This window comes from Spermophilus citellus (genome assembly GCF_964194105.1).
Source record: "Spermophilus citellus genome assembly, chromosome: 11".
In the NCBI taxonomy this organism is placed as follows: Eukaryota; Metazoa; Chordata; class Mammalia; order Rodentia; family Sciuridae; genus Spermophilus; species Spermophilus citellus.
Genome location: NC_138192.1, coordinates 102,885,971 through 102,911,106, shown reverse-complemented (window position 1 = coordinate 102,911,106; position 25,136 = coordinate 102,885,971). Strand labels below are relative to the sequence as shown.

At 37.6% G+C, this 25,136-nt stretch overlaps 1 protein-coding gene across 1 annotated transcript in view; it reads left to right on the top strand.

Moving 5' to 3' along the window:
• MPP4 (MAGUK p55 scaffold protein 4) overlaps positions 1-25,136 on the top strand; it is a gene marked incomplete at both ends in the record, with an annotated part of 48,208 nt that overhangs the window by 18,328 nt on the left and 4,744 nt on the right. The window contains 8 exons of the mRNA XM_081262393.1: positions 3,865-3,903; positions 5,981-6,001; positions 15,118-15,132; positions 16,314-16,355; positions 18,368-18,538; positions 19,960-20,040; positions 24,093-24,186; positions 24,584-24,692. Coding sequence (XP_081118519.1) covers positions 3,865-3,903; positions 5,981-6,001; positions 15,118-15,132; positions 16,314-16,355; positions 18,368-18,538; positions 19,960-20,040; positions 24,093-24,186; positions 24,584-24,692 — 572 coding nt within the window. The remainder of the gene's footprint in view (positions 1-3,864; positions 3,904-5,980; positions 6,002-15,117; positions 15,133-16,313; positions 16,356-18,367; positions 18,539-19,959; positions 20,041-24,092; positions 24,187-24,583; positions 24,693-25,136) is intronic.

Genomic DNA, 25,136 nt, shown 5'->3' with positions numbered 1-25,136 from the left:
AACTTGGGCTTTGAGGCTTCAGCTTTGAAAAGCTGTTTTGGCTGGTGATTTTGATACACATTTCAAGTGTGATTTGTACAATGAAGCTTAGAGTTCGGTAGTCTAAAAGTGTGTGCAGAGCCTCATCGGGTAGGCATATGGTCTTTGGGCTCCTTATACCTGTTTTACTATTTGGGAGGGCACAGCAGGTTTGGGCTATTTTCCTGGAGATGCTGTTTTTTACCTTCCATTCCCCCTCTTGTTTAAATCTACAGGTTTCCTGTTTAAATAAATTCTGAAGTTTAAAAAAAATGCAAACTATAAGAAATGGTAGAGAGGATGTAGAGAAAAGGGGACACTTTCACACTGTTGGTGGGACTGTAAATTAGTACAGCCCCTGTGGAAATCAATATGGAAGTGCCTCAAAAGACTAGGCAAGTGACCCAGCAATACCACATATGACCCAGCAATACCACTTCTTGGTATTTACCTTACAGAATTAAAGTTATCTTATTACAGTGATACATGCTACCCATGTTTATAGCAGCACAATTCACAATAGCCAAACTATGGAATCAGCCTAGGTGTCCATCAACAGATGAATGGATAAAGAAAATGTGGAATATATACAAAATAGAGTTTTATTCAGCCATAAAGAAAAATGAAATTATGTCATTTGCAGGAAAATAGATGGAACTTGAGACCATTATGTTAAGCAAAATAAACCAAACTCAGAAGGTCAAAGGTTGTGTGTTTTTTGTCATATGTGGGAGCTATAGAGGCAAAAGGAAAAGAAAGGGGGGTGTGGATCTCATGAAAATCAAAGGCGAGCAGTAGATTAAAGGGACCAGGTGGTGAGAGGAGGGAAGGATGGGGGGGGGAGTGCTGGGGAGTGATAGTGGCCAAATTATATTATCTTGTATGTATGAATGTGTAGCAAAAAATCTCATCATTGTGTACAACTATAATGTACAAATTAAAAAAAGGGGAAAGAAAAAAAACACTGCAGGGAGATTGCAATTATTTTCACCATCTTGTGGATGAAAAGATTGAGGTTCAGAAAAACCCCAATAACGTTTGTCAGAAGTTGCAAACAATGTAGCTTCCATCTTATCTGAATGGCCCTGTATTGGGGGCAAGTAGAACCAGTGGCTACCTCTTCTCTTTGTCCATGTCCAACCATCCAGATAATGCACTATGATGTCACAAATGCACAAACAAGAGACCTGAGAACTCCTGAGTGGGACTTTTGAGAATTGATCTCTCCGCATAGGCTCCAGCCTGGGTCCTCCAAGGACAGGAGTTGTATATGACACAGGCAGGGAACCAGAGGAGGTGGTAGAGAGCCAAGTCCAGGGTTCGCTTAGGTTTTTGTATCCAAGGCCACGTCAACATCAGCGCTGTGAAGGGCAGTCTGGCTCTGGCACTTGGGGAGGGGTTGACACTCAGTGGGTGGGCTGTCTTAGAGTGGGCCGCCTAATGAGATACACAGACATTTATTTTCCAGTTTAGGAAGCTGGAAGTTCAAGATCAAGTTTGTTTTGTTGTGGCCTCTCTTCCTGGCTTGTAAACAGCCACCTGGTTACTGTGTATTCATGTGGCCTTTCTTAAGTACATACTTGGGAAGATAGATATCTATTGTCTCTTCATCTGCTTCTAAGTCCTTTTGGCATTAGGCTCCATCCCAAGGACTTCATTTTACCTTAATTATCTCTAAAAGACCCTATCTCTAAATACAATCATGTTGAGGGCTGGTGCTTCAACCTATGAACACCGTGGGAACTAATTCATTCTGTAGCACCCACCCTAGCTAGTAATGTAGAATTGCTGATTTGGGAGAATAAAAGCAATTCCCCTATCCTAGATTCCAGAGTCACATGTCAGAAGAGCCTCAGGGGTCCTTGTGTGATCATTGGAGAATCATTTCTGGTTTCTGTACCTATGTTGTAAAATAGAAATGACAATTGTAGTTTTTATTTGCTTTCAAAAAAAAAAAAAACACTTTAGCTATGACCTGTTAATATAAATGGCTAATCTGGAAAGTAATCTCTAAATGAATAAAAGCTTCCATCTTATCTGAATGATAAGATGCAGTCATTCATGTACCTAGGGTAATGATGTCTATCTCATCCCATAAGCGGTTTTTAAGTTTCATTCTTTAATTCTCTTATATATGCGTCAGCTAAAGGTAAAATCAGCTACCATTTATTGAGCACTTACCATGTACCTGGGCTAAATATCTCAGCTGTGTTACTTGTTTATCTGTGCTAGTCTCCATGAGAATATTACTTCTTAAAATTTATCATGTTTCATATTTTATTTAAAAACAATAATGAATGATATAGTTTTTAAGGCAGTGGTGATAAGTGTTACTTTATAATATTATAGATTGTTGCTTAGACTTTGAATTTTGGTGACATGTGTAAGACTCATTTATTAAGCCACTATTTGTTTTGAGTATCTGGGAAGTGCTGGGCACTATGCTAGGCACAAGATGTACAATGCTGAAAGAAAAAAAAATTCTCAGGAGGCATTTTCAAATCAACTATTTTAATCTTCAAAAGTAAATTCAAATTAATGAATAATTAATCTTATAGCTACTATGTGCAAGGCATTGTTCTGAGCTCTGTAGAGTATGTGAAAACTAGATAGTGCCTGCTTTCAGGGAACATTCTAGAAGAATAAGTAAAACAAACACTCAAATGGTTACATCACAAAAGAAGTTCAAGGTAGTTGGAAGAACATGCTGAGGAGGTTTAGAGAAGGGTATTTGTTTTAATCATTGTTTGAGGTGGGCCTTGATGTGTCATAGGCACAGGGAAAAAACAACATACACTAAGGCACAACAGAAAGACCCATGTGGTGAGCTCTAACAGTGATACAAGAGATGTAAGGGGAGATATGGACCTTCTAACTGGGGTCACATGATGAAGGCTTTGAGTGTTAGGATAAGTGTTTTTAAAAATAATTAATTTTAATTAGGTATATGTAACAGCAGAATGCATTTTGATTCATTGTACACAATTGCAGCACAACTTTTCATTTCTCTGGTTGTACACGAAATAGCATTGCACCATATATGCAGTCATACATGTACCTAGGGTGTATCTCATCCCATAAGTGTTTTTTAAGTTTCATTCTTTAATTCTCTTTGCCGCAGTCTGGCTGGGCACAGAATCACGAGCCACTCAAGCAGGAACAAAACTTTATTTTTGAAAATGCCGCCAATACCCCGTACACGTCCGGGCAGAAGCCCGTCCACCCACGTGGTGGTGTTCTACCAGAACCCCAGAACAACTTTCTGCCCCGGAATTCCCTCCTACTGTACTTCCCCAACCAATGGGAACTCTCCAGGAGTCCTGTAGCAGTCCTGAGGTGAACAGCAGGAGTCCAATATCCATATGAATGCAAATCTTAACATAATCATATCATCTCAATGGCTAGCTGGCGTCACCTTACAACCAAAAGTGCCATGCATCATATTACTTGGCTGTGGCACTTAGCACTCTTATATATGCATCAGCTAAAGGTAAAATCAGCTACCATTTATTGAGCACTTACCATGTACCTGACATTTTCATGAACTATCTCAATGAATCTTATTCTATATGGTATTGTTTCCCCCATTTATGGCTTTGAGATAGCTGATTTTCTCAGCACTGACAATCCAATGCTCCAATATAACATTTTATGTATTTTGCCTTCTACGTTACACATTTTCATTTAATATAGTAGAGTCCATTTTACCTCACCAAATATGTGATAGTTCCACAAACAACATTGTAAGGTGGTCTCAGTTTTGTTGACACAAGCCTCTACATGGGGAACGCTGTTTTTAATGCTGACATATTATTAATTCTCTTTCCTTTCTATGCTCTTTTATAGAAGATGACATGAGGATTGATGAGAAATGTGTGGAAGCAGGTAACATTTCCTCTTGATTGATTCCCCCAGAAGGAACATGAAGCACTTCAGCTATAGATTATCTGGAGCAGAGGTGGTAGAAGTGGCCATAGATCCTTCCTCTAGAATTGACATGTAAAATGACCCCACCCCTGTTTTTGTGGCTCTGCACATAGAAGGAAAAACATAGTTTGGGGATGTCTCTAGGTCCCCACTAAACTTCTGGAAAGTGTTCTAGAAAGCTACATCTTAGAAATGACCTCAGGAACACGTGCTAACAATCAGCTTACCAGACAGTGGAACACTTGGAACTCTCCTCCTCCTCCTCCCTGTGTTTTTGCGGAACAGCATAAAATCTGTGATACCAAATGTGTAGAAAGCAAAACACATCTTTTTGTTATTAAGTTTGATGCCCCATCTTCTGGTAAATTCTGGTATAGATAGGTAGTAATGGCTTCCAGAATTTTGAGAAATATATGAAAGCTTTTACATTTCTATATTTCAGGTTTTCTAAAAAATTTGGAATTTTTTTTTTTCAAATTTAGTGATGGTACTAAGGTTGGTTCAAAAATCACTAGGGTTTTGCTGAAAGTCATTTGCCTGACACATGAATTTGTCTTGGCTTTATGGGTTAATCTAGGTTTTAGAAATGAAAGAACTATTTCAGAGATTTACATATACTTCCTAGAACAACTACAAAATAATGCTCATACTACAAAAGTAATCTTTTCACATCATTCAAAATCTTTTCACATCATTCAAAAGTTAAAAAAAAAAACCTGCAAAAGTGTACCCTGTAATAAGTTTCTCTTTCCATGTTCCCCTACTCAGTTTCTTTCTTGAGCCAATAAATGTCATCAGTTTCTTAAGTATCCTTCCAGACAGTCTCTGCATACAAAAATAATGATGTGTCTTCTTTTTCTTCTGCACTTCAGTCTTGTCTCCCCAAACATGAATGCACACATCCTTTGATGATATGATATATACACTGTTCTGTTCCTGGCCTTCTAACTGTATATCTTTTTTTTTCCCTTTCAATACTGGGGATTGAACCCCGGGGTACTCTACCACTGAGCTGCATCCCCAGTACTTTAAAAAAAATTTTTTTAATATCTTTATTTATTTATTTTTATGTAGTGCTGAGGATCGAACCCAGGGCCTCACACATGCAAGGCAGGTGCTCTACCACTGAGCTATGGCCCCAGCCCCTTAAAAATTTTAATTATAAGACAAGGTCTTGCTAAATTGCCCAGATTGGCTTCAAACTTGAAATAATTCTTCTAAGTAGCTGGGATTATAGGTGTGCACTGAAGCGCCTGGTTAACTTCATATATCTTAAAGATGATTCTATCTCATCATCTTTTAAAAATTGCTTATTTGTAGATATTTGAGTTGTGTTCATTTTCTACTATAAGCATTGTTACAATGAATAGCTATATAGATATGTCATTCACACATGTATACTTAAGATGTACCATTGCCTGAGCCAAGGGTATATGCATTGGTAATATTACTATATCTTTCAAATTGTCCTCCATATAAATTTTTACTTTTGTAATCCTTAATCCCTTTTTAAAATGCTAACAAGAATTGTTTTAATGAAGGAAGAAGCTGGTTTCTCTCATGCTTTCTCAGTCACCTGATCCTGCTCAATCAAGACATTCAAGTACTCATTCTCCCTTTCCTTGCCTGTAGCCCCCAGCTCTGCAGGCAGAGGCCTCCCTCCCACACATGCGAGTCTTCCAGAAGCAAGGTGGTGCAGTGTACAACTGTCCATAGGGTTTTCCTGTGACATTTCACTTTTCCCTTCTCTCTGAGCCTCTTTTAAAATTGTGTTTTACTTATTCTCTTTTGTTTATTTTATTTATTTATTTTAAGTTCCGGCTACACCTCTGATTGTCATTACAGCCCAACTACTAAATATTATGTATCTCATTTAAGATATCTGTATATGATTTAGAGATACCACTGTCTTGACCTTGATAAAGGTAGCATAGGCACAAAAGCATTAGCCAGGCAATTATATTGTTAAATACAGACTCAGTGTAGATAGTAATGTAATAACAATTTTGCTTTTTGCCTCCATGGAAAACCATAGATGAAGAAACATTTGAATCTGGTAAGTGAAAAATTTGTACTGAATTTAAATATATATTCCACATTTTAATATAATTTAGCCATATATTTAGAGATATGATATAATAATTGTTTAAATATGACAGTAAAAATAAACATATGAGATGATAAACATGTTAATTTGCTTTACTATAGTAACCATTTTATTATCTGTATATATTCTTTAACATGTTGTAAATCTCAAAAATACAAGTTTTATTTTTAAAAAATCAACAATGTGGTTGTGAGATATAAGTTTTACCTTAACTAATGCTTCTCCTAGGGTCAATATTACCCTCAATTGGGCATTTTGGAACTCTGTGGGAGCATCTTTTGGCTGCCACATGGATTGGGGTCCCTCCCAGCCTTTACCTAGTAGGATCAAGAATGTTAAATGTCCTGCACAATGAAGGGTCAACTCAAGACCCACATATCTTCCTGTTAGGCAAAACCCATTACCAATCTAATGGAAAAGCTCTTTACTACATGATAGTAAATTTTCACAAGTCAACACGAAGGGGCCCAGTGGTTCAGAAGATGGTCACTCTAGAGAGACATAATGACATTGCCTTAGAAATTATGAAGTCCTTTATTCCAAACTTTCTGTCTACACTACATGGATAGTAAATAAATTGGAAAGTATTGTATCTATACTGAATCCATTTTCTTCTTCCTTAATACATTACTTGTTATTATTGATGACACCTAGTAAGTATCAAGGGTCTATCCAGCAAAATAATGTTGACCCCATTTGTAGCAAAATATGTCCCACGGGGAGGTTTATAAAAGCTGGCAACCTGTTGGGGCCTGTTAACGTTACTTACCTGATTCCAAGTATATTACATTTCCTCATTTTCTCTATTTCATTGGTCTCCAATTGCTTTGATATATTATCCCTATCTCAACTAAAGCAATTTCCCTTTCTTATCATGTACAAGTCAATCTGGTCTGTTATTACTTGGCAGACTACTTTTGATTCTAGTGTCCACTTCTTTCCTTTTCTTTTCTATTCTTCTGCACTTCCTATAAAGAATGTTTTCTGATCGTGATTCTTTTAAATCTATGCCTCCTCATTTAAGTAGGTATAAACATCTACTAGTTTTCTATGTCTTTTAGAGATGTTGCCCATAAATTTATATTTGGTATATATACTTTTAAAATATAAATTACTTCCTTTTGTTTTTCCTTTACATTATAGTTAGAGCATTGTATAGGTTTTTAAAGTTACATGTGTTGTAGATTATATCACCTATGAATTTTATTTCAGAAAAATAGACTGCTACAAATATTAGTTATAAAAAAGATAGCATTGAATTAGGTAGAGTTTGGAACCACTCACTTAAATTAGCCTAGTTATCATTTATTTTATTTCTAAAATTTCCTGTATTTCATGAGATGGTTGGTCTACTGGGGATAATTTAATTATTTATACTTGGGTCAGTGTTTGGGATTGGTTTTGTTTTTCATTCCTCTGAGTTATACCCATCCTTCTTTGTTCTGCTCAACTCATTCTGTTGCTGGAAAATACTCCACCAGCTAAGGCTGTGGCTGAGGCTCAGGGGCGTTATTTTAAGGGTCTGTAAAAGCTGAGCCAGTGTGTCATTGTAGGTAAGACCATGATCTCATGTCACATTGTCCAAGTATGAATCCTGGGTCCATTACTGGCTAACCTTCTGGTGCTTACCCCCTCTGCCTTCAGATTCCTCATCTCCAAAATGGGCAGGGGATGTAGCTCAATGGCTGAGTGCTTGCCTAGCATTCACAAGGGCCTGGTAACTCATACACACACACACACAATGGGAACCATAATTAGATTATTTGCATAAGTAAAGTGCTTAGAATAGTGTCTCACCCCCCACCACCTCCACACTTAGTAAATGCTACATGAGGGTTAGTTTGGTGTTATTATGAAATCTTATTCTTTTTTTCCCCAGCCTGAAGCGCTTGTCCTTTCCTTATTGTGTATAGGTCATGATGCCCCGTTCAAAATCAGCTGATGGAGTGTGCTTGGATTGTTTCTGGGCTCTCCATCTGTTTCCTGCTGTCATTAAGCCAGGACAGTGCTGGTTTGACCATCAGAGCTTTGTGATATAATATGAAATCAGGAAATGAGGAACTCCAACTTTGTTCTCCTTTCTCAGAATTGTTATGGCTAGTCAGGGTCTTTCACGATTTCACATGAATGCCATGATTGCTTTTTTCTATTTCTGTGAAGAACATCATTGGAAACCAGATATGATGGCAGGTGCTTATAGTCCCAGCTGACTTTGGAGGCTGAGACAGGAGAATTGCTTGGGCCTAAGAGTTTGAGGTCACTCTGAGCAACATTGGGGGACCTTGTCCCCACCCCAATACAAGAATGCCACTGGACTTTTCATAAGGGTTGTATTGAATCTCTATATTTCTTTGGCTACTACAAACAGTTGAACAATTCTAATTCTTGTACTCATGGACATGGGGTATCTTTCCATTTATTTGCGTTGTCTTCCATTTCTTTCATCAGTGTTTTATAATCCTTGGTGTACAGATCTTTTACCTCCTTGGTTAACCTTATTCCGAAATATTTTGTGGATTCTTTTTTACTTTCCTTACCCTCCCTTCCTTCCTTTTTTGCTTTTTCTTTCACTCACTCTTTTTTTTATTGGTGCTACTATAAATAGGATTATTTTTTTAAATTGGTTGTTCACAACATTACAAAGCTCTTGACATATCATATTTCATACATTAGATTGAAGTGGGTTATGAACCCCCAATTTTACCCCAAATGCAGATTGCAGAATCACGTCGGTTATACATCCACAATTTTACACAATGCCCTACTAGTAATTGTTGTATTCTGCTACCTTTCCTATCCCCTACTATCCCCCCTCCCCTCCCCTCACATCTTCTCTCTCTACCCCATCTACTGTAATTCATTTCTCTCCTTGTTTATTTTTCCATTCCCCTCACAACCTCTTATATGTAATTTTGTATAGCAATGAGGGTCTCCCTTCATTTCCATGCAATTTCCCTTTTCTCTCCCTTTCCCTCCCATCTCATGTCTCTGTTTAATGTTAATCTTTTCTTCCTGCTCTTCCTCCCTGCTCTGTTCATAGTTGCTCTCATTATATCAAAGAAGACATTTGGTATTTGTTTTTTAGGGATTGGCTAGCTTCACTAAGCATAATCTGCTCTAGTGCCATCCATTTCTCTGCAAATTCTATGATTTTGTCATTTTTTATTGCTGCATAGTACTCCATTGTGTATAGATGCCACATTTTTTTTATCCATTCATCTATTGAAGGGCATCTGGGTTAGTTCCACAGTCCAGCTATTGTGAATTGTGCTGCTATGAACATCGATGTGGCAGTATCCCTGTAGCATGCTCTTTTAAGGTCTTCAGGGAATAGTCCGAGAAGGGCAATAGCTGGGTCAAATGGTGGTTCCATTCCCAGTTTTCCCAGGAATCTCCAAACTGCTTTCCAAATTGGCCGCACCAATTTGCAGTCCCACCAGCAATGTACAAGTGTACCCTTTTCTCCACATCCTTGCCAGCACTTGTTGTTGTTTGACTTCATAGTGGCTGCCAATCTTACTGGAGTGAGATGGTATCTTAGGGTGGTTTTGATTTGCATTTCTCTGACTGCTAGAGATGGTGAGCATTTTTTCATGTACTTGTTGATTGATTGTATATCCTTCTCTGAGAAGTGTCTGTTCAGGTCCTTGGCCCATTTGTTGATTGGGTTATTTGTTATCTTATTGTCTAATTTTTTGAGTTCTTTGTATACTCTGGATATTAGGGCTCTATCTGAAGTGTGAGGAGTAAAAATTTGTTCCCAGGATGTAGGCTCCCTATTTACCTCTCTTATTGTTCCTCTTGCTGAGAAAAAACTTTTAAGTTTAATTAAGACCCATTTGTTGATTCTTGTTATTAACTCTTGTGCTATGGGTGTCCTATTAAGGAATTTGGAGCCCAACCCCACAATATGTAGATCGGAGCCAACTTTTTCTTCTATCAGACGCAGAGTCTCTGATTTGATATCAAGCTCCTTGATCCATTTTGAGTTAACTTTTGTGCATGGCGAGAGAAAGGAATTCAGTTTCATTTTGTTGCATATGGATTTCCAGTTTTCCCAACACAATTTGTTGAAGATGCTATCCTTCCTCCATTGCATGCTTTTAGCCCCTTTATCAAATATAAGATAGTTGTAACTTTGTGGATTAGTCTCTGTGTCCTCTATTCTATACCATTGGTCCACCCACCTGTTTTGGTACCAGTATCATGCTGTTTTTGTCACTATTGCTCTGTAATATAGTTTGAAATCTGGTATTGCTATACCGCCTGATTCACACTTCCTGTTTAGAATTGCTTTTGCTATTCTGGGTCTTTTATTTTTCCATATGAATTTCATGGTTGCTTTATCTATTTCTACAAGAAATGCTGTTGGGATTTTGATTGGCATTGCATTAAACCTATAGAGAACTTTTGGTAATGTCACCATTTTGATGATGTTAGTTCTGCCTATCCATGAACAGGGTATATTTTTCCATCTTCTAAGATCTTCTTCTACTTCTCTCTTTAGGGTTCTGTAGTTTTCATTGTATAAATCTTTCACCTCTTTTGTTAGGTTGATTCCCAAGTATTTTATTTTTTTTGAGGATATTGTGAATGGAGTGTTTTTCCTCATTTCCGTTTCAGAAGTTTTGTCACTGATATACAGAAATGCCTTTGATTTATGTGTGTTGATTTTATATCCTGCCACTCTGCTGAATTCATTTATTAGTTCTAGTAGTTTCTTTGTAGACCCTTTTGGGTCTTCTAGGTATAGAATCATGTCATCTGCAAATAGTGATAATTTAAGTTCTTCTTTTCCTATTTTTATGCCTTTAATTTCTTTCGTCTGTCTAATTGTTCTGGCCAGTGTTTCGAGAACTATATTGAATAGAAGTGGTGATAGAGGGCATCCCTGTCTTGTTCCAGATTTTAGAGGGAATGCCTTTAACTTTTGTCCATTCAGAATGATGCTAGCCTGAGGCTTAGCATAGATAGCTTTTACAATGTCAAGGTAAGTTCCTGTTATCCCTAGTTTTTCTAATATTTTGAACATAAAGGGATGCTGTACTTTGTCGAATGCTTTCTCTGCGTCTATCGAGATGATCATATGGTTCTTCTCTTTAAGCCTATTGATGTGGTGAATAACATTTATTGATTTCCGTATATTGAACCATCCTTGCATCCCAGGGATGAATCCTACTTGATCATGGTGCACAATTTTTTTGATGTGTTTTTGTATTCGATTCGCCAGAATTTTATTGAGGATTTTTGCATCTAGGTTCATTAGAGATACTGGTCTGTAGTTTTCTTTCTTTGAGGTGTCTTTGTCTGGTTTCGGAATCAGGGTGATGTTGGCCTCATAGAATGAATTTGGAAGAGCTCCCTCTTTTTCTATTTCCTGAAATAACTTGAAAAGTATTGGTATTAATTCTTCTTTAAAGGTTTTGTAAAACTCCGCTGTATACCCATCCGGTCCTGGGCTTTTCTTGGTTGGTAGTCTTTTGATGGCTTCTTCAATTTCATCCATTGATATTGGTCTGTTCAAATTGTGTGTATCCTCCTGACTCAGTCTGGGCAAATCATATGACTTAAGAAATTTATTGATGTCTTCACTATCTTCTATTTTATTGGAACATAGGTTTTCAAAATAATTTCTAATTGTCTTCTGTATTTCTGTAGCATCTGTTGTGATATTGCCTTTTTCATCCCGTATGTTAGTAACTTGAGTTCTCTCTCTTCTTCTCTTCGTTAGCATGGCTAAAGGTCTGTCGATCTTATTTATTTTTTCGAAGAACCAACTTTTAGTTTTGTTAATTTTTTCAATAGTTTCTTTTGTTTCAATTTCATTGATTTCCGCTCTGATTTTAATTATTTCTTGCCTTCTGCTACATTTGCTGTTGTTTTGCTCTTCCTTTTCTAGGGCTTTGAGATGAAGTGTGAGCTCATTTATTTGTTGGTTTTTTTCTTTTTTTGAGGAATGACCACCAGGCGATGAATTTTCCTCTTAAAACTGCTTTCATTGTGTCCCATAGATTCCGATACGTTGTGTCTGTATTTTCATTTATCTCTAAGAATTTTTTGATTTCCTCCTTTATGTCTTCTGTAACCCATTGATCATTCAGTAACATATTGTTCATTTTCCATGTGATGTAGGATTTTTCCTTCCTTCTTTTATCATTGATTTCCAGTTTCATTCCATTTTGATCAGATAAAATGCAAGGTATTATCTCCACCCCTTTATATTTACTGAGGGTTGCCCTATGGCATAATATATGGTCTGTTTTTGAGAAGGATCCATGTGCTGCTGAGAAAAAAGTATATCCATTTGATGATGGTTGATATATTCTATATATGTCAGTTAAGTCTAGGTTATTGATTGTGATATTGAGTTCTATAGTTTCTTTATTCAACTTTTGTTTGGAGGATCTGTCCAATGGTGAGAGAGGTGTGTTGAAGTCACCCATAATTATTGTGTTGTGGTCTATTTGATTCTTGAACTTGAGGAGAATTTGTTTTATGAGTGTCGCAGCACCATTATTTGGTGCATAAATATTGATAATTGTTATGTCTTGTTGGTGAATGGTTCCTTTTAACAGTATATAATGTCCTTCTTTATCCCTTTTGATTAACTTAGTCTTGAAGTCGATTTTATTCGATATGAGGATGGCCACCCCTGCTTGCTTACGAGGACCGTGTGCGTGGCATATTTTTTCCCATCCTTTCACCTTCAGCCTGTGTATGTCTTTTCCAATCAGATGTATCTCCTGGAGGCAGCATATTGTTGGATTTGTTTTTTTAATCCATGATACCAACCTATGTCGCTTTATTGGAGAGTTTAAGCCATTAACATTCAGAGTTACTATTGATATATGATTTGTACTTCCATCTATGTTTGATTATTTATCCTTTTTTTAAAAAACTTAGTTTGTTTCTCCATGATTATCTTTCCCCTCGCCCTCTGTCTTTACCGAGGCACTTCCCACTGATGGTTTTGGTTATTGTTTTTCATTTCTTCCTCGTGTAGTGTTTTGCTCAAAATGCTTTGCAATGCTGGTTTTCTGGCTGCAAATTCTTTTAACTTTTGTTTATCATGAAAGATTTTTATTTCGTTGTCATACCTGAAGCTTAATTTTGCTGGATACAGAATTCTTGGTTGGCATCCATTGTCTTTCAGTGTTTGAAATACATTGTTCCATGACCTTCTCGCTTTCAGTGTCTGTGATGAAAAATCTGTTGTTAACCTTATTGGTTTACCCCTGAATGTAATATGTCTCCTTTCTCTTGTAGCTTTTAATATTTTCTCTTTGTTCTGTATATTGGATATCTTCATAACAATGTGTCTTGGCGTTGGTCTACTGTGATTTTGTGTGCTCGGTGTCCTGTATGCATCTTCATCTTCATCTTTTTTATTTCTGGAAAGTTTTCTGTAATTATTTCATTCAGCAGATTACTCATTCCCTTGGTTTGAATCTCTGTACCTTCTTCTATCCCGAAGACTCGTAAGTTTGGTTTTTTTATGTTATCCCATAACTCTTGGATGTTTTTCTCGTGATTTTTTACCAGCCTTTCTGAGTTGGCTAGACTCTTTTCAAGATGATATATTTTGTCTTCATTATCTGATGTTCTGGCTTCTACTTGCTCCACTCTGTTAGTGATACTCTCAATTGAGTTTTTAATTTGGTTTATCGTTTCCTTCATTTCTAGAATTATTGTTTGATTATTTTTTATAATCTCTATCTCCTGATAGAGATGCTTAACTTCTTCTTTTATCTGTTTATGTAATTCATTCTCAACGTGTTCTTTCGCTGCTTGAATTTGCTGTCTTGTATCCTCTTTAAGGTTCCATTCCATCTGTCTAAGGTGTTCCTTGAGTTCTTTGTATGACCATTTTTCTGATGACTCTAGGTCCTCCTGAATATTTAGGCTGTCCTGCATTGTTTGTACTCCTTTTCTTCCTTGCTTTTTGAAGCTGCTCATGTTACTTCTTGTTCTGTTTGACTGATGAATTACTGTTTACTCCTATAAATTTATTAGATGCTGTAGCCGCAGGTTTCAATGAAGTTATCTCCTCCGTCGCAGTCTGGTGACGTCAGTTCTCTGCCATGGTGGTATCTCTTGCAAATGGCGACAGTTCGTTTCCCTTTGCCGGGCGACCAATGCAATGGGTGGGTCCTTACTGTCTCTCCCAAGCCCCTTTTCAAACCTGTCGAAATCTTATTCTTTAGGGCAGTTTGTGGCTGGTTTTTTAAGACCAGCCCTTCAGAGGAAAGCATGCAGTGTAAAGCTCTCCTTTCAAAGCCTCTCAGTTGAAAGAGAACTCTCAAGAACATGCTGACCTGGCTCTATTAGGAGCTCAATTAAGGAACAATTAGCACCCAACTGGCGTATTTTCCAAGTAGATAACCTTTGGCATTCATTCATGGTACTTACTCCTGTTACCTAGACACTCACTTAGTAGCAGTTAAGGTTCTTCAGTTTTGATCTCTGCATGAGGTATAATGTGACTTCCTTAAATTTCTTTGGGAGGCTCATTTAATTAAGAAGGCCATTAAAAAAAGAAAAGAAAGTACAGCTGTTTAAGATGTCTAGACAACAAAACAGTTTGCTTCATATTCAGTCCCCCTGTCTCCAAGGGGCCAGTTGGAGATGAAAATGTGTACATTAGACCAAGGAAGGGCTTAAGGAATGGGGATAATCAGACCAGAGGTTGGGTCAGCATCTGTCCCACCCCCACCCTCATGTCGCTTCTTCTTCCCCCTTACAAGGTGCCACAAAATGGCCTCTGGGAGAGGAGAGAGAAGCCTCAAATCCATTGCCTTTAATGGGTAGTTGTCTCTTTCAAGACTCATCTTGTACCAACCCACAGAGTCTTCATGGATCAAAAGACTTCATGGAGAGTCTCAGAGGCAACTTGCAGAAAAAATGGTTGTCCCTCAGGGGTAGAGTGAGGTCAGATGAGTGTCCTAGGCCTTACCCAAGTTAAAACTTTTGCTAATGGTGACATGAATGCTGTCATTTGCCTGTATTTGATGGCTAACTTGGCTTAACTTTTTCACATTTCTTTCTGCACTTGACCAAATACCCAGAGGAACTTTCAGAAGGTAATTGTTCATTTTTATTTCCTGGGCACACTAGACCGAGCTCTATTTAAAGTCTTTCAGTGTGCCACAAAGTGAATAATCGACAGGATAACTTCTAGAATGAGAAGTAGATATGTTAAAGGTGAAATCAATGATAAAATACTCAATTTCATAGACTGCATTTTAAAATGAATGATGATTAGAGCACTTACCTAATATGTGCAAGGCCCTGGGATTTCCAGTATTGCAAATAAGTAAATAAATATAAATGATGGAAGTAATTAAGCATTATTAAACTGTCCCTCAGTAGACATTGTCTTTTAAACTTATTGAGATGAAAAATGTACTTACCAGCAGATGTAACTGATATTGGTATGTCTTTTTTGTATTTTAAAATGTGTATTTAAAAAAAATTTTAAATAAAGATTAAGAAAAAGAAGGCTGTCTGTCAGTTCATCCTATGAACAAATGTTTTTTATATGTTATTTAATGAGCAAAGCAGAGTTGAATAGATGACAAGAAATTTAAGTACAAATAATTTGGAAATGACATTTTTAGAACATTTTTTATGGAGTTTATAAGTTTGTCCAAAGACTCAGAAGAAGCAGAAACAGGTTTCTGAACTAGTTCTATATGCTACAGGTCCCAGGCACAATTTTCCTTACTTAGTCTTATAGCTTCTCGGCAATAAGAAAACAAGTGACTATCATAGAGCAAGGACCAATTTTATATAGAATATTAATTAAGTGGAAAATAAAAGCTCATATTTAGCAAAGAGATTAATTATAGGACCTGTAAGAACACTGTATCAGCAAGTTAAAGACAAAAGCCAGTTTCTTTCTTTTTAAAAATCAGTTTTCTTAGGATATGTTCAAAAATGAATACCCAGCTTTTGTGTTTTTACTATGGCTTCATCTCTTTTCTTATATCTTTAAACAAGCCTAATTTTTTTAAACCATACTATAAAAATAGTTCAGTATAATATGGAAGTTCTGAAGAATGTTTTTCTATAGTTTATTGAGTGAGAATAAAAGGATGGAAATTGCTGAGAACAATCTTAGAAAGCTACTCAAGAATCAAGTCAACTGTGCTGCCACCTAATAAAACGACGTCACTTGACAATCTGAAGATGATTTCATGCATTGGTTTTAAGTAAACTTCTCTTTGTCCTCATATTCTGTTCTTGCCATTCCATGTCCCAGACAAGGAGGAATTTATTGGCTCTGGTCAAAAGTTCTTTATTGGTAAGTGATGATTAATAAGAGGTGAGTCTTAATCATTTTGAAGTGGTATTCATATCAGCCTGGTGTTCTGCTGAAAGTTTCTTTTGCTGGTGGATGTTTCCAAAATTGTTCCTTGTCCTGTTTTCCATCTGTCTACTTTTTCTGCTCAGTGCTCTGATCTATTAATTATTCATTGTTAGTCTTCTAATTTCCACTAGGTATCTCCTAATTATTTATGAAACATACTTCTTTTCATTGTCTCCAAGTCTGTTCCACAAACTATTTATCCTTCTGAAGAGACCAGTTCTCTAATTACTAAACTCTCCTTTTATGGTCACATTTCTATATGTTTTGTCACCTGGCAGAGCTTTCTGAAGGGACCAGGTATCTCTCATTTAGAGCTACTCTGGACTTCCCTCTTCATAAGATGAGAGAGAACCACAGAGCTGCAGTCTGTAAACCAGAGTGTTGGATCCCAAGCCTAGATGCACTTTGAAATCATTGGGGGACCTTTAAAAAAATAAGTGGCCACCTTTCTGTACTACTTCCAGAATCATCAGCCCCAAAGCCATTAGGTAAGGTAGAGCAGGGTAGGAAGCAGCACAAAGATGGAGAATGAGGAGCCTGAGTAGAGCAAGGTGGAGGGTATCTGTGCAGGGGATGAGGGCAGCCTGATGCAGGTGGTCAATGTCAGAGGAAATGAGGATGGCAGTTGTCATTTGTTGGCCTCTAACACTCCATAACCTTTACAAAGATGCCCACCTCATCTCTCATGGGCTGACACCTTCTGTCAGGCTGCCACTACTGTTGGTCCCATCTAACACAGATGTTCTTAGCTGATGTAATAAGTAGATGTATTGAGAATCAGAATGACAGGGTTCTTCCTGTTAGAAAAGGGAGTCGCAACTGAAGGGGAAGGCTGCAATGAATCCTGTGGTTTGAACTCATTTCATAAGCATTGGTATGATCTCATGACTTTCGATATGTATAGGTACAAATACAAATAGTAGTGTGTGTATATATTACACACACATATGTGGTTTCTAGTTGTACTGCTAGAAACAGCTCTGAAAGTACCAGAAAGCTCTTTGATTCAATGGGCAGACAAAGCAGGATTCTAGGAGTTTGGAAATCAAGATGAAGAGGTCCAACTTTGCCACTGATCACATAGTCCTGAGCAACCCAGTTAATCTGAATTCTAGTGTATTCACCTGAAAAATGTGAACGAGAAGCCTGTCCCCCCTGGTCCAAGCCACTATCATCTCTTACCTGGACTAGGGTGGTAGCTGCCTGACTGCTCTCCCTGAGGCTGACTTACTCTCTACAGTTTGCATCCTGCCAACAGCAATCAGAGGAATCCTTTAGAAACAGAAATCAAATAAAGTCACAAACTGTCTCTCCACTGTCCAATGACTTATACTTGAACCACATTCCAACACTTCACCAACTCTGTGTGATCTGCCTCCAGCTACCTCTCCAACCCCATTTCCTCCTACACTACCAATTACTCTCTGCCCTGCAGCTATCCAGGCTCCCTGGCCTTCCACAAATGCTGCAAGTGCAGTCCTTTCTCTGCTCCTTTGATTTTCTGTTGCTTTAGCCTGGATTGCTCTTTCCCTAGATGCTTCCTTAACTGGCTCCATCTCTGCATCCAGACAGCTGCTCAATGCCAACTTTTCATATTCTTGAACTGTCTTAAAAAGCACCCCTGCCACTCTGTCTACTTACTATTTTCTCCAAGTATTTATTTTGGTTGTTATCATCCATTTTTGTGTCTCCTCCTCCGTTAACATAGGTTTCAAGAGATGATGGGCTTGGACTGGTTGGTCACACATCTCCAGCACCCAGTGCAATGCCCGGCACATAATGGATGCTGGATGCAACTTAGATAGCACATGGGACATTTGGGTATTTTCCCTTCACATTCTTTCTTATTTTCTAACTTCAGACAGATATCACAGTCATTACGTGCTTCATCAGAATTGAAGCTCCTGCCCTGGAGCTCATGTTCTGTGTGTTTCCATCCTCCCCAGCTGGTTTCCGCCGCAGCATGCGCCTTTGTCGAAGGAAGTCTCACCTCAGCCAGCTGCATGCCACTGCATGCTGCGCTGGCAGCTGCTACAATGCAGTGGGTGCCCCTTATGAGGAGGTGGTGAGGTACCAGCGACGCCCAACAGACAAGCACCGCCTCATAGTGCTTGTGGGTATGTCTCAGTATGCTCTGCCTCTACTTGTCATTGGGGAGTTGCCTTCTAGATTTAATTGTCTTGCATTGTGAGTAGTAGAAATCCTTATAGACCTTTATATAATTCCTTAAAAAAAAAAAGCCTGTTTCAGCAGGGTGTGGGTGGCACACACCTGTAATCCCAGAGATCTAGGAGGTAAAGGCAAGATGATTGCAAGTTCAAGACCAACCTCAGAAATTTAGGAAGATCCCATCTTAAAAATAAAATAATAATAATTTTAAAAAGGCTGGAAATGTAGCTGAGTGGTAGAGCACTCCGGGTTTAATTTCCAGAACTGGGAGAGAAAAAAAAAGCTTATTTCATATTTGTGTTTATAAACAAAACTTTATTGTAGCAAGCTTTGGGGAAAATATACAATTGAATATGTTATGCCATGTATGAACCTAATAAACCTAATTATTATGTTCATATTATGTATGAACATTATAAAAAGTTGTATTATGACAAAGTCATAATTGAGATTTCTTCTGTCTGTTTAGAAGTTGTTCTGTAAGTATACATTGTTCTGTATGCCCCCAAACTGGATCATTAGTCTGTGTTAGGAATATAAACACTTAAAGTTGATTTCCCTAAGAACTTTGTAACCATTTCCTCCAGAAAAGTGGCTGAAGTCTTCTGTACTGTATTTTGGGGACTAAAGAACCAGGCAAATGTTGAGCTTGAGTGTCTTGCTTTTGTAATCAAGATCTCTACAAAGTTAGCAGCTTATATCTTACTGCCATTTTCTGTTCAGCTGTGAGCAGGGCAGGCCCCTGCAGGGCAGAACATGTCATAGAACCAGTTATCTCCTTTGCAAGGAATAGTGTAAAATGCAAACACAAGAGTTGTTTGTTCAAATTATTAGGATTTCAAGGTAGAATAGCACAGCATTAATGCAAGTAAGGTATCCTAAGCATGGGCCCTCTGTGCTCAGAAAATCAGCCCTGCTTCCCGTTAGACATGTTTTGCTGATTTAACTACCAGTCAGAAATGTGCCCTTGAATTCCTTAAGTCACAGAACCTATGGCTGTCAAGTCTGATTTCTGACTGTGATATGTTAGTAACTTCATTTGAAGAGGAAAGGCAGGATGTCTCAGATTATCCTAAATGAGACCAGCAAGTTCTCACAGCATCCAACATTAGGTAAAGTTCACTGGAGTAACAGGCGCTTGCAATTCCTTACCTCATTTCTGCATGTTGAAGCAGTGTGGGTTACTCCACGGGTCACCAAGAAAATTCCCAAGAGTTTTATCAATTCACAAGAAAGGATGTTACATAATTTCCCCAAGAAACTTTTGCTCTCAAGTTTCTTCAATAAAAGGACTGAAATAATGACCTTAGCACATAATTATTTGTATGCACATCTAATGATTTCTGTATGTGACTCTTTTTATATTTAGGACCTTCTGGCGTTGGAGTCACTGAGCTGAGAAGACAACTTATTGAATTTAATCCCAACCATTTTCAGAGTGCTGTGCCACGTACGTTTTGTTTCTGTTTTAGCAGTTCATGTTTTGGTAAAACTTTATTTCAAATGTCCCAATCTTACTTAACCGTGTCATATTGTTGTAAGACACAAGGGATAGTCCCTAAGTATTTCTAACTATATACTGGCATTTCAGATAGAGAGGCTTTTCAAATGTGACTTTCCATTTCTTAACAGTAATATAAATGACCTCTCAGGAAAACAAATATTTTAGCAAAAAAGGCTAAATATTCATTCAGTACTTCTTATCTTCCTGGCACTGTTCTTGGCTCTTGCCTATCTTACTGTTTTTTTAATCTAAAAAATTAATATTTGCACATATAACTTTATGTAAATTGTAAATATGATTAAACCACACATGGTGTTTTTAAAAATCATATTCTCTTATTACCTTTTACCCAGGGGTCCTTTATTTCTCATAAGCTACCGGTTCACCACTACCACCTCCCAAGATGCAATCTTTTAGATTTTTCTATATTCATTTATCCAGTCAGAGTATATTTTCTAAGTTTTAAGATATTTGAGAACTGTACTTCTAAAAAATAAGGTATTATTATTATTTGCTTCATTATTCGAAAAAAAAATCTTTAAAATCACTCTAAGAAACTCAGTTTGGTTGCAAAAATATAAAAGACAAAGACTTGACTTAGAATTCCTGAGTTCAAGAAAATAGAAGGTTTCTAATATATATAGTCTATTACATGTAAAAGGAGGGTAAAGTTTTAACTGAGGCACTAAGATGTAAACTTTTAAGTGAGGAATGCAGAAATTATTTAAGCCTGGCGCACATATAAGCAGAGTGAAAGGAGTGGGAATAGAAATAATAGGAGATTTTAAGGACACTTTTACTGGAGTAAGCCATGCTGTAGGATGGCTTCCAGGCCAGTGTGGGTGGGAAGAGCATGTGGGTGTGGTGTTTCCCCTTCCCTTCAGAGCAGGAGGAAGGGACATAGGGAGACTAATTTAGGGAGCTTTATATGTGCTCCCTTCATGGAGGGAATGTAGAGGGAGAAACACAGAAGACTGATGTTAGAATTATTCCTGAAAAATCTAAAGGACAAGAGATTAGAGCAAGAGGCCAATGGTGACATTTGGGAAATAGCTGCCTGTGTAGACAGGCAAATCTGGGTAGATGGTGTGGGAAAATGTCAGCCTGGGATTATTTTAGCACCTGCCCAAGAGGAGGCCTCAGTTGAAGACCAAAAGGGACTCCCAGATGCATCAGAGTATAGAAGGAATTACACAGACAAGCTGGAAAAGAGATTGGATTTGTGAGCCCCAGTTGTTGTGTGGGTGGTGATGGTAGGGTGGTAGGGTTTGCAAAATAGTCCAATACTTCATCTAGGAGAGAAAGAGCCAGATTTAAACATCTGATGAGTCTAAAGGAAGCCAAGGGCAGCCTTGGTATCCGTCAAGTGGAAACTTCTCTGACCTGTTTTTCCTTTCTCTGCCTGCACTCTAGTTTGGAGAGTTATAAAAACTGAGGGAGGAGTGGTAGAAATGCAATGAAAAGAAAGAGAAGAGAATATTATTCCTTTTCTTGACCTCTGGCTTCTCTAACTTCAGGCTTCCCTCTGTGTAACATATTTGAGACAGATGTGAAGAAATGCCAAAAATATAAATGCAGCTCATAATTTTGATTATTACATGGAAAAGGAGTTTAAATTATTAAATTGAATCTGAATGAAGAAAATGTAATTGTGGAAGGAATGATGGTAGATTTTAAACATTGTTTAAAATTAAACCTAAGGCTGATCAGAAAAGTCTGAGGAACTACTAGATTTTCTTCCAAGGTAACGGAAGGTCTTGCTTCCCAGAGGCAATGGGAGACCATCAATGTTGCTTTATGGTCCCACCCCATCAGTTGTGTTTTGTGAAATATCACATATGTCTCAAAGACAAAAACTAAGAAATCACCATTTTTCAGTAGTCCAGATAAAAGCAAGATGCCCACAGATCGTAGAAGAATTTTAAGGGGCATGGATACCTATCATTCAAAGTGAGGGAAAAAAAATGCCCATATTTTGTTTTTTTAAGTTAGCTGAACAGTTTTAAACTTAAAATGGCTATTCCGCTTATGTATTAATTTGTAGACTTTAACCTACTTTATTTTTTTTTTTTGAGGCTTGGTTACATATCTATTTATTTATTTATTTATTCATTTATTTTAATTTTTTTTATTGATTATTTATCGCATTACATAGTTCATGATATATCATCTTTCTTTTTTTTTTTTTTTAAAGAGAGAGAGACAGAGAGAGAGAGAGAGAGAGAGAGAGAGAGAGAGAGAGAATATTTTAATATTTATTTTTTAGTTATCGGCAGACACAACATCTTTGTTTGTATGTGGTGTTGAGGATCGAACCCGGGCCGCACGCATGCCAGGCAAGCATGCTACGGCTTGAGCCACATCCCCAGCCGATATATCATCTTTCATACATTAGACTCAAATTGTGCTTTGAACTCCCATTTTCACCCCAAATACAGATTGCAGAATCACATCTGTTACATATTCACATTTTTACATAATGCCATATTAGTGACTGTTGTATTCTGCTACCTTTCCTATCCCCTACTATCCCCCCTCCCCTCCCCTCCCCTCCCATCTTCCCTCTCTACCTCCCCTGCTATTGTTCAATTCTCTCCCTTTTTTTTTTCCCTCCCCCTTGCCCCTCATAACCTCTTATAATTTTATGTATCCTTGAAGGTCACCTACTTTATAAAATATCAATCCAACTGAAAAAAGGAGAAGGAGTCATCTTAGAGACTTGAATGAATAAAAAACAAAAATGAGCCCAAGATGGCATTTCCTTTTTTTGAGCCACCTGAAGGTCTGTAACTTTGATCATTTAGGGTATGTTTCCAGCTCTGGCTTGGTCATTTCCATGTTTTGATATCATCAGGTATCGATCCATTTCATCTTTAAACTTTATCAAATGCAAAAACAGAAGTTCTTTATTAATAAAGGAAGATTTTTGTAGTGGAGAGTAAGGAACTAGCTTTGCAGCATGTGGGATACAGAGTTGGAACTGTGTATTATTCATCTGAGTTCTAAGAACCTAACATGATATTTGGAACACAGAAGGCCCACAGTACACATTAGTTGAATAAATGGATGAGCAGACAATAAGTAACTCACTTTTAGGTATTTGATGAACTCCTATATTTTCTACCAGTGTTATTTAAGATTATTTAAGTTTTTGAAGATTCTAAAATTAAAGCAGCCATGTCAAAGAATCAGACTGAATCTAGACTTGGCCTAACTTTTCCCTTCAGTCATCTCCAAGAATAATCACCATCCTGACTTGGGTACTATTACATTTCATTTGAGCAAGACTGCAGAATGACATGGACTTTTTCCATTTCAAATTTGAGACAATCTGGTAGAACAGAAAATAGTAGTCTAGGAGGAGGCAGAATACTACGTTCTAGTTTCACCCTCGCTTTTCATTAGTCTCATGAATGTGAGAAAGCTAGTTACTCTCCAAAAGCATGAGTTACATTTCAGAAAAATATAAATAATAACATTCATCTAGCTAGGAGTATGGGGGATGAAATGAAATAATTAGAAAGGTACTATCCAATCAAAAGGTACTGTTGGTATTGCTACCTGGGAGTATACAGGAATTTTAGGGTCCACACATAATTAATCATTGTCTGTTTTGGCTAAGGGACTTTCCCCCCAGTGCTGGGAATTGAACTCAAGCTCTCCCATAGGCTAGGCAAGTGCTGTACCAATGAGCTACATCCCCAGACCCCTGTTTTGAATTCTAGCAGGTGTTCTGTTAGGGCCTTCTTATCCTGGCTTAATACTAATACATTCTTTTCCACACTCTGAGCACTCAATAAAGGTTTATTGATTGTTTATGATATGAGAACTTCTTTCTTATCACCAATTCAGCCTTCCTCTTTTTGGTTTTTGCATTTTACTTATCTGTTTACGTATTCACTTATTTGTTTTGATCAAGCTTCTTTATCCAAATGCATATCGATAACAAAGCAAAATATTTTGAAGACTCTGAAAACTTTCATTCCCCTTTTTCATAGATACTACTCGATCCCCAAAGAGTTATGAGATGAATGGGCGTGAATATCACTATGTGTCGAAAGAAACATTTGAAAACCTCATGTACAGTCACAGGTAACGTTCAGAAGCTAATTCTTGCTGCTAGTTGTTTGAAATTTAAAATGTTTGACATTCTCCATTTTTTAAAATGCATTTTCTAAAGCTCCTCGGGGAAAATTCCTCTGGACTAAAGAGTTAAGCAAGGAAATGTACATTGATACACTAGTACACCAATCCATTGGTTTTGGAAAGGGGGCAGAATCAGGTTGCAAAATTTAGAGAATCTGAGGAAATAGTTAAGACCTATGTCTTCTAATATATTTTCTCCCACCGAATATCCACTAATTCTTTTCTTTGCAAGCAAATATAAAATCTCTATATTTATATTCAATTCTATTGGAAATTATTTTCATGTTACTACTATGATTTTACTTGTAGAGAAGTTCTTGTTTCCTTTGTTCTACCCCTGCAGGATGCTGGAGTATGGTGAGTACAAAGGCCACCTGTATGGCACTAGTGTGGATGCTGTTAATGCTGTCCTTGATGAAGGAAAGGTCTGTGTCATGGACTTAGAGCCTCAGGTGGGTGTGTGTGGCAATTTTTCTGATCGCCCCAAAGTTATGAGTGCATCACCCGTGTTATGCATATGCTGCAGGTTATAGCTGAGACATTTTATTCTGTTAGCCTTATAAGACCCCCCTCTCTAAGGACGAGGTTGTTACTTGAAGTATCAGTTCCCAACATCTTATTCTCAGTTATGGAAGAACTCTTGCTTGTCAGACACAAGAACAGAACTGAAAAGTTGGTCATAAAGAAAATTTAGAATCTTTCTTGCTTTGACCTTCATCATAAATGCATCAAGGTAACTTCTTGTGGAAGCAATAACATGTGGATGTATACAAGGAGGGTGAGGTTCCTAGGTTTTCATATCTTTATTAATTCTCTGAGACCACATGTAGAGGAGCAGGGGTGAGCAACATAGGGTAAGTTCAAGAGCATGCAAGGAATAGGTTCACTTTTTATGA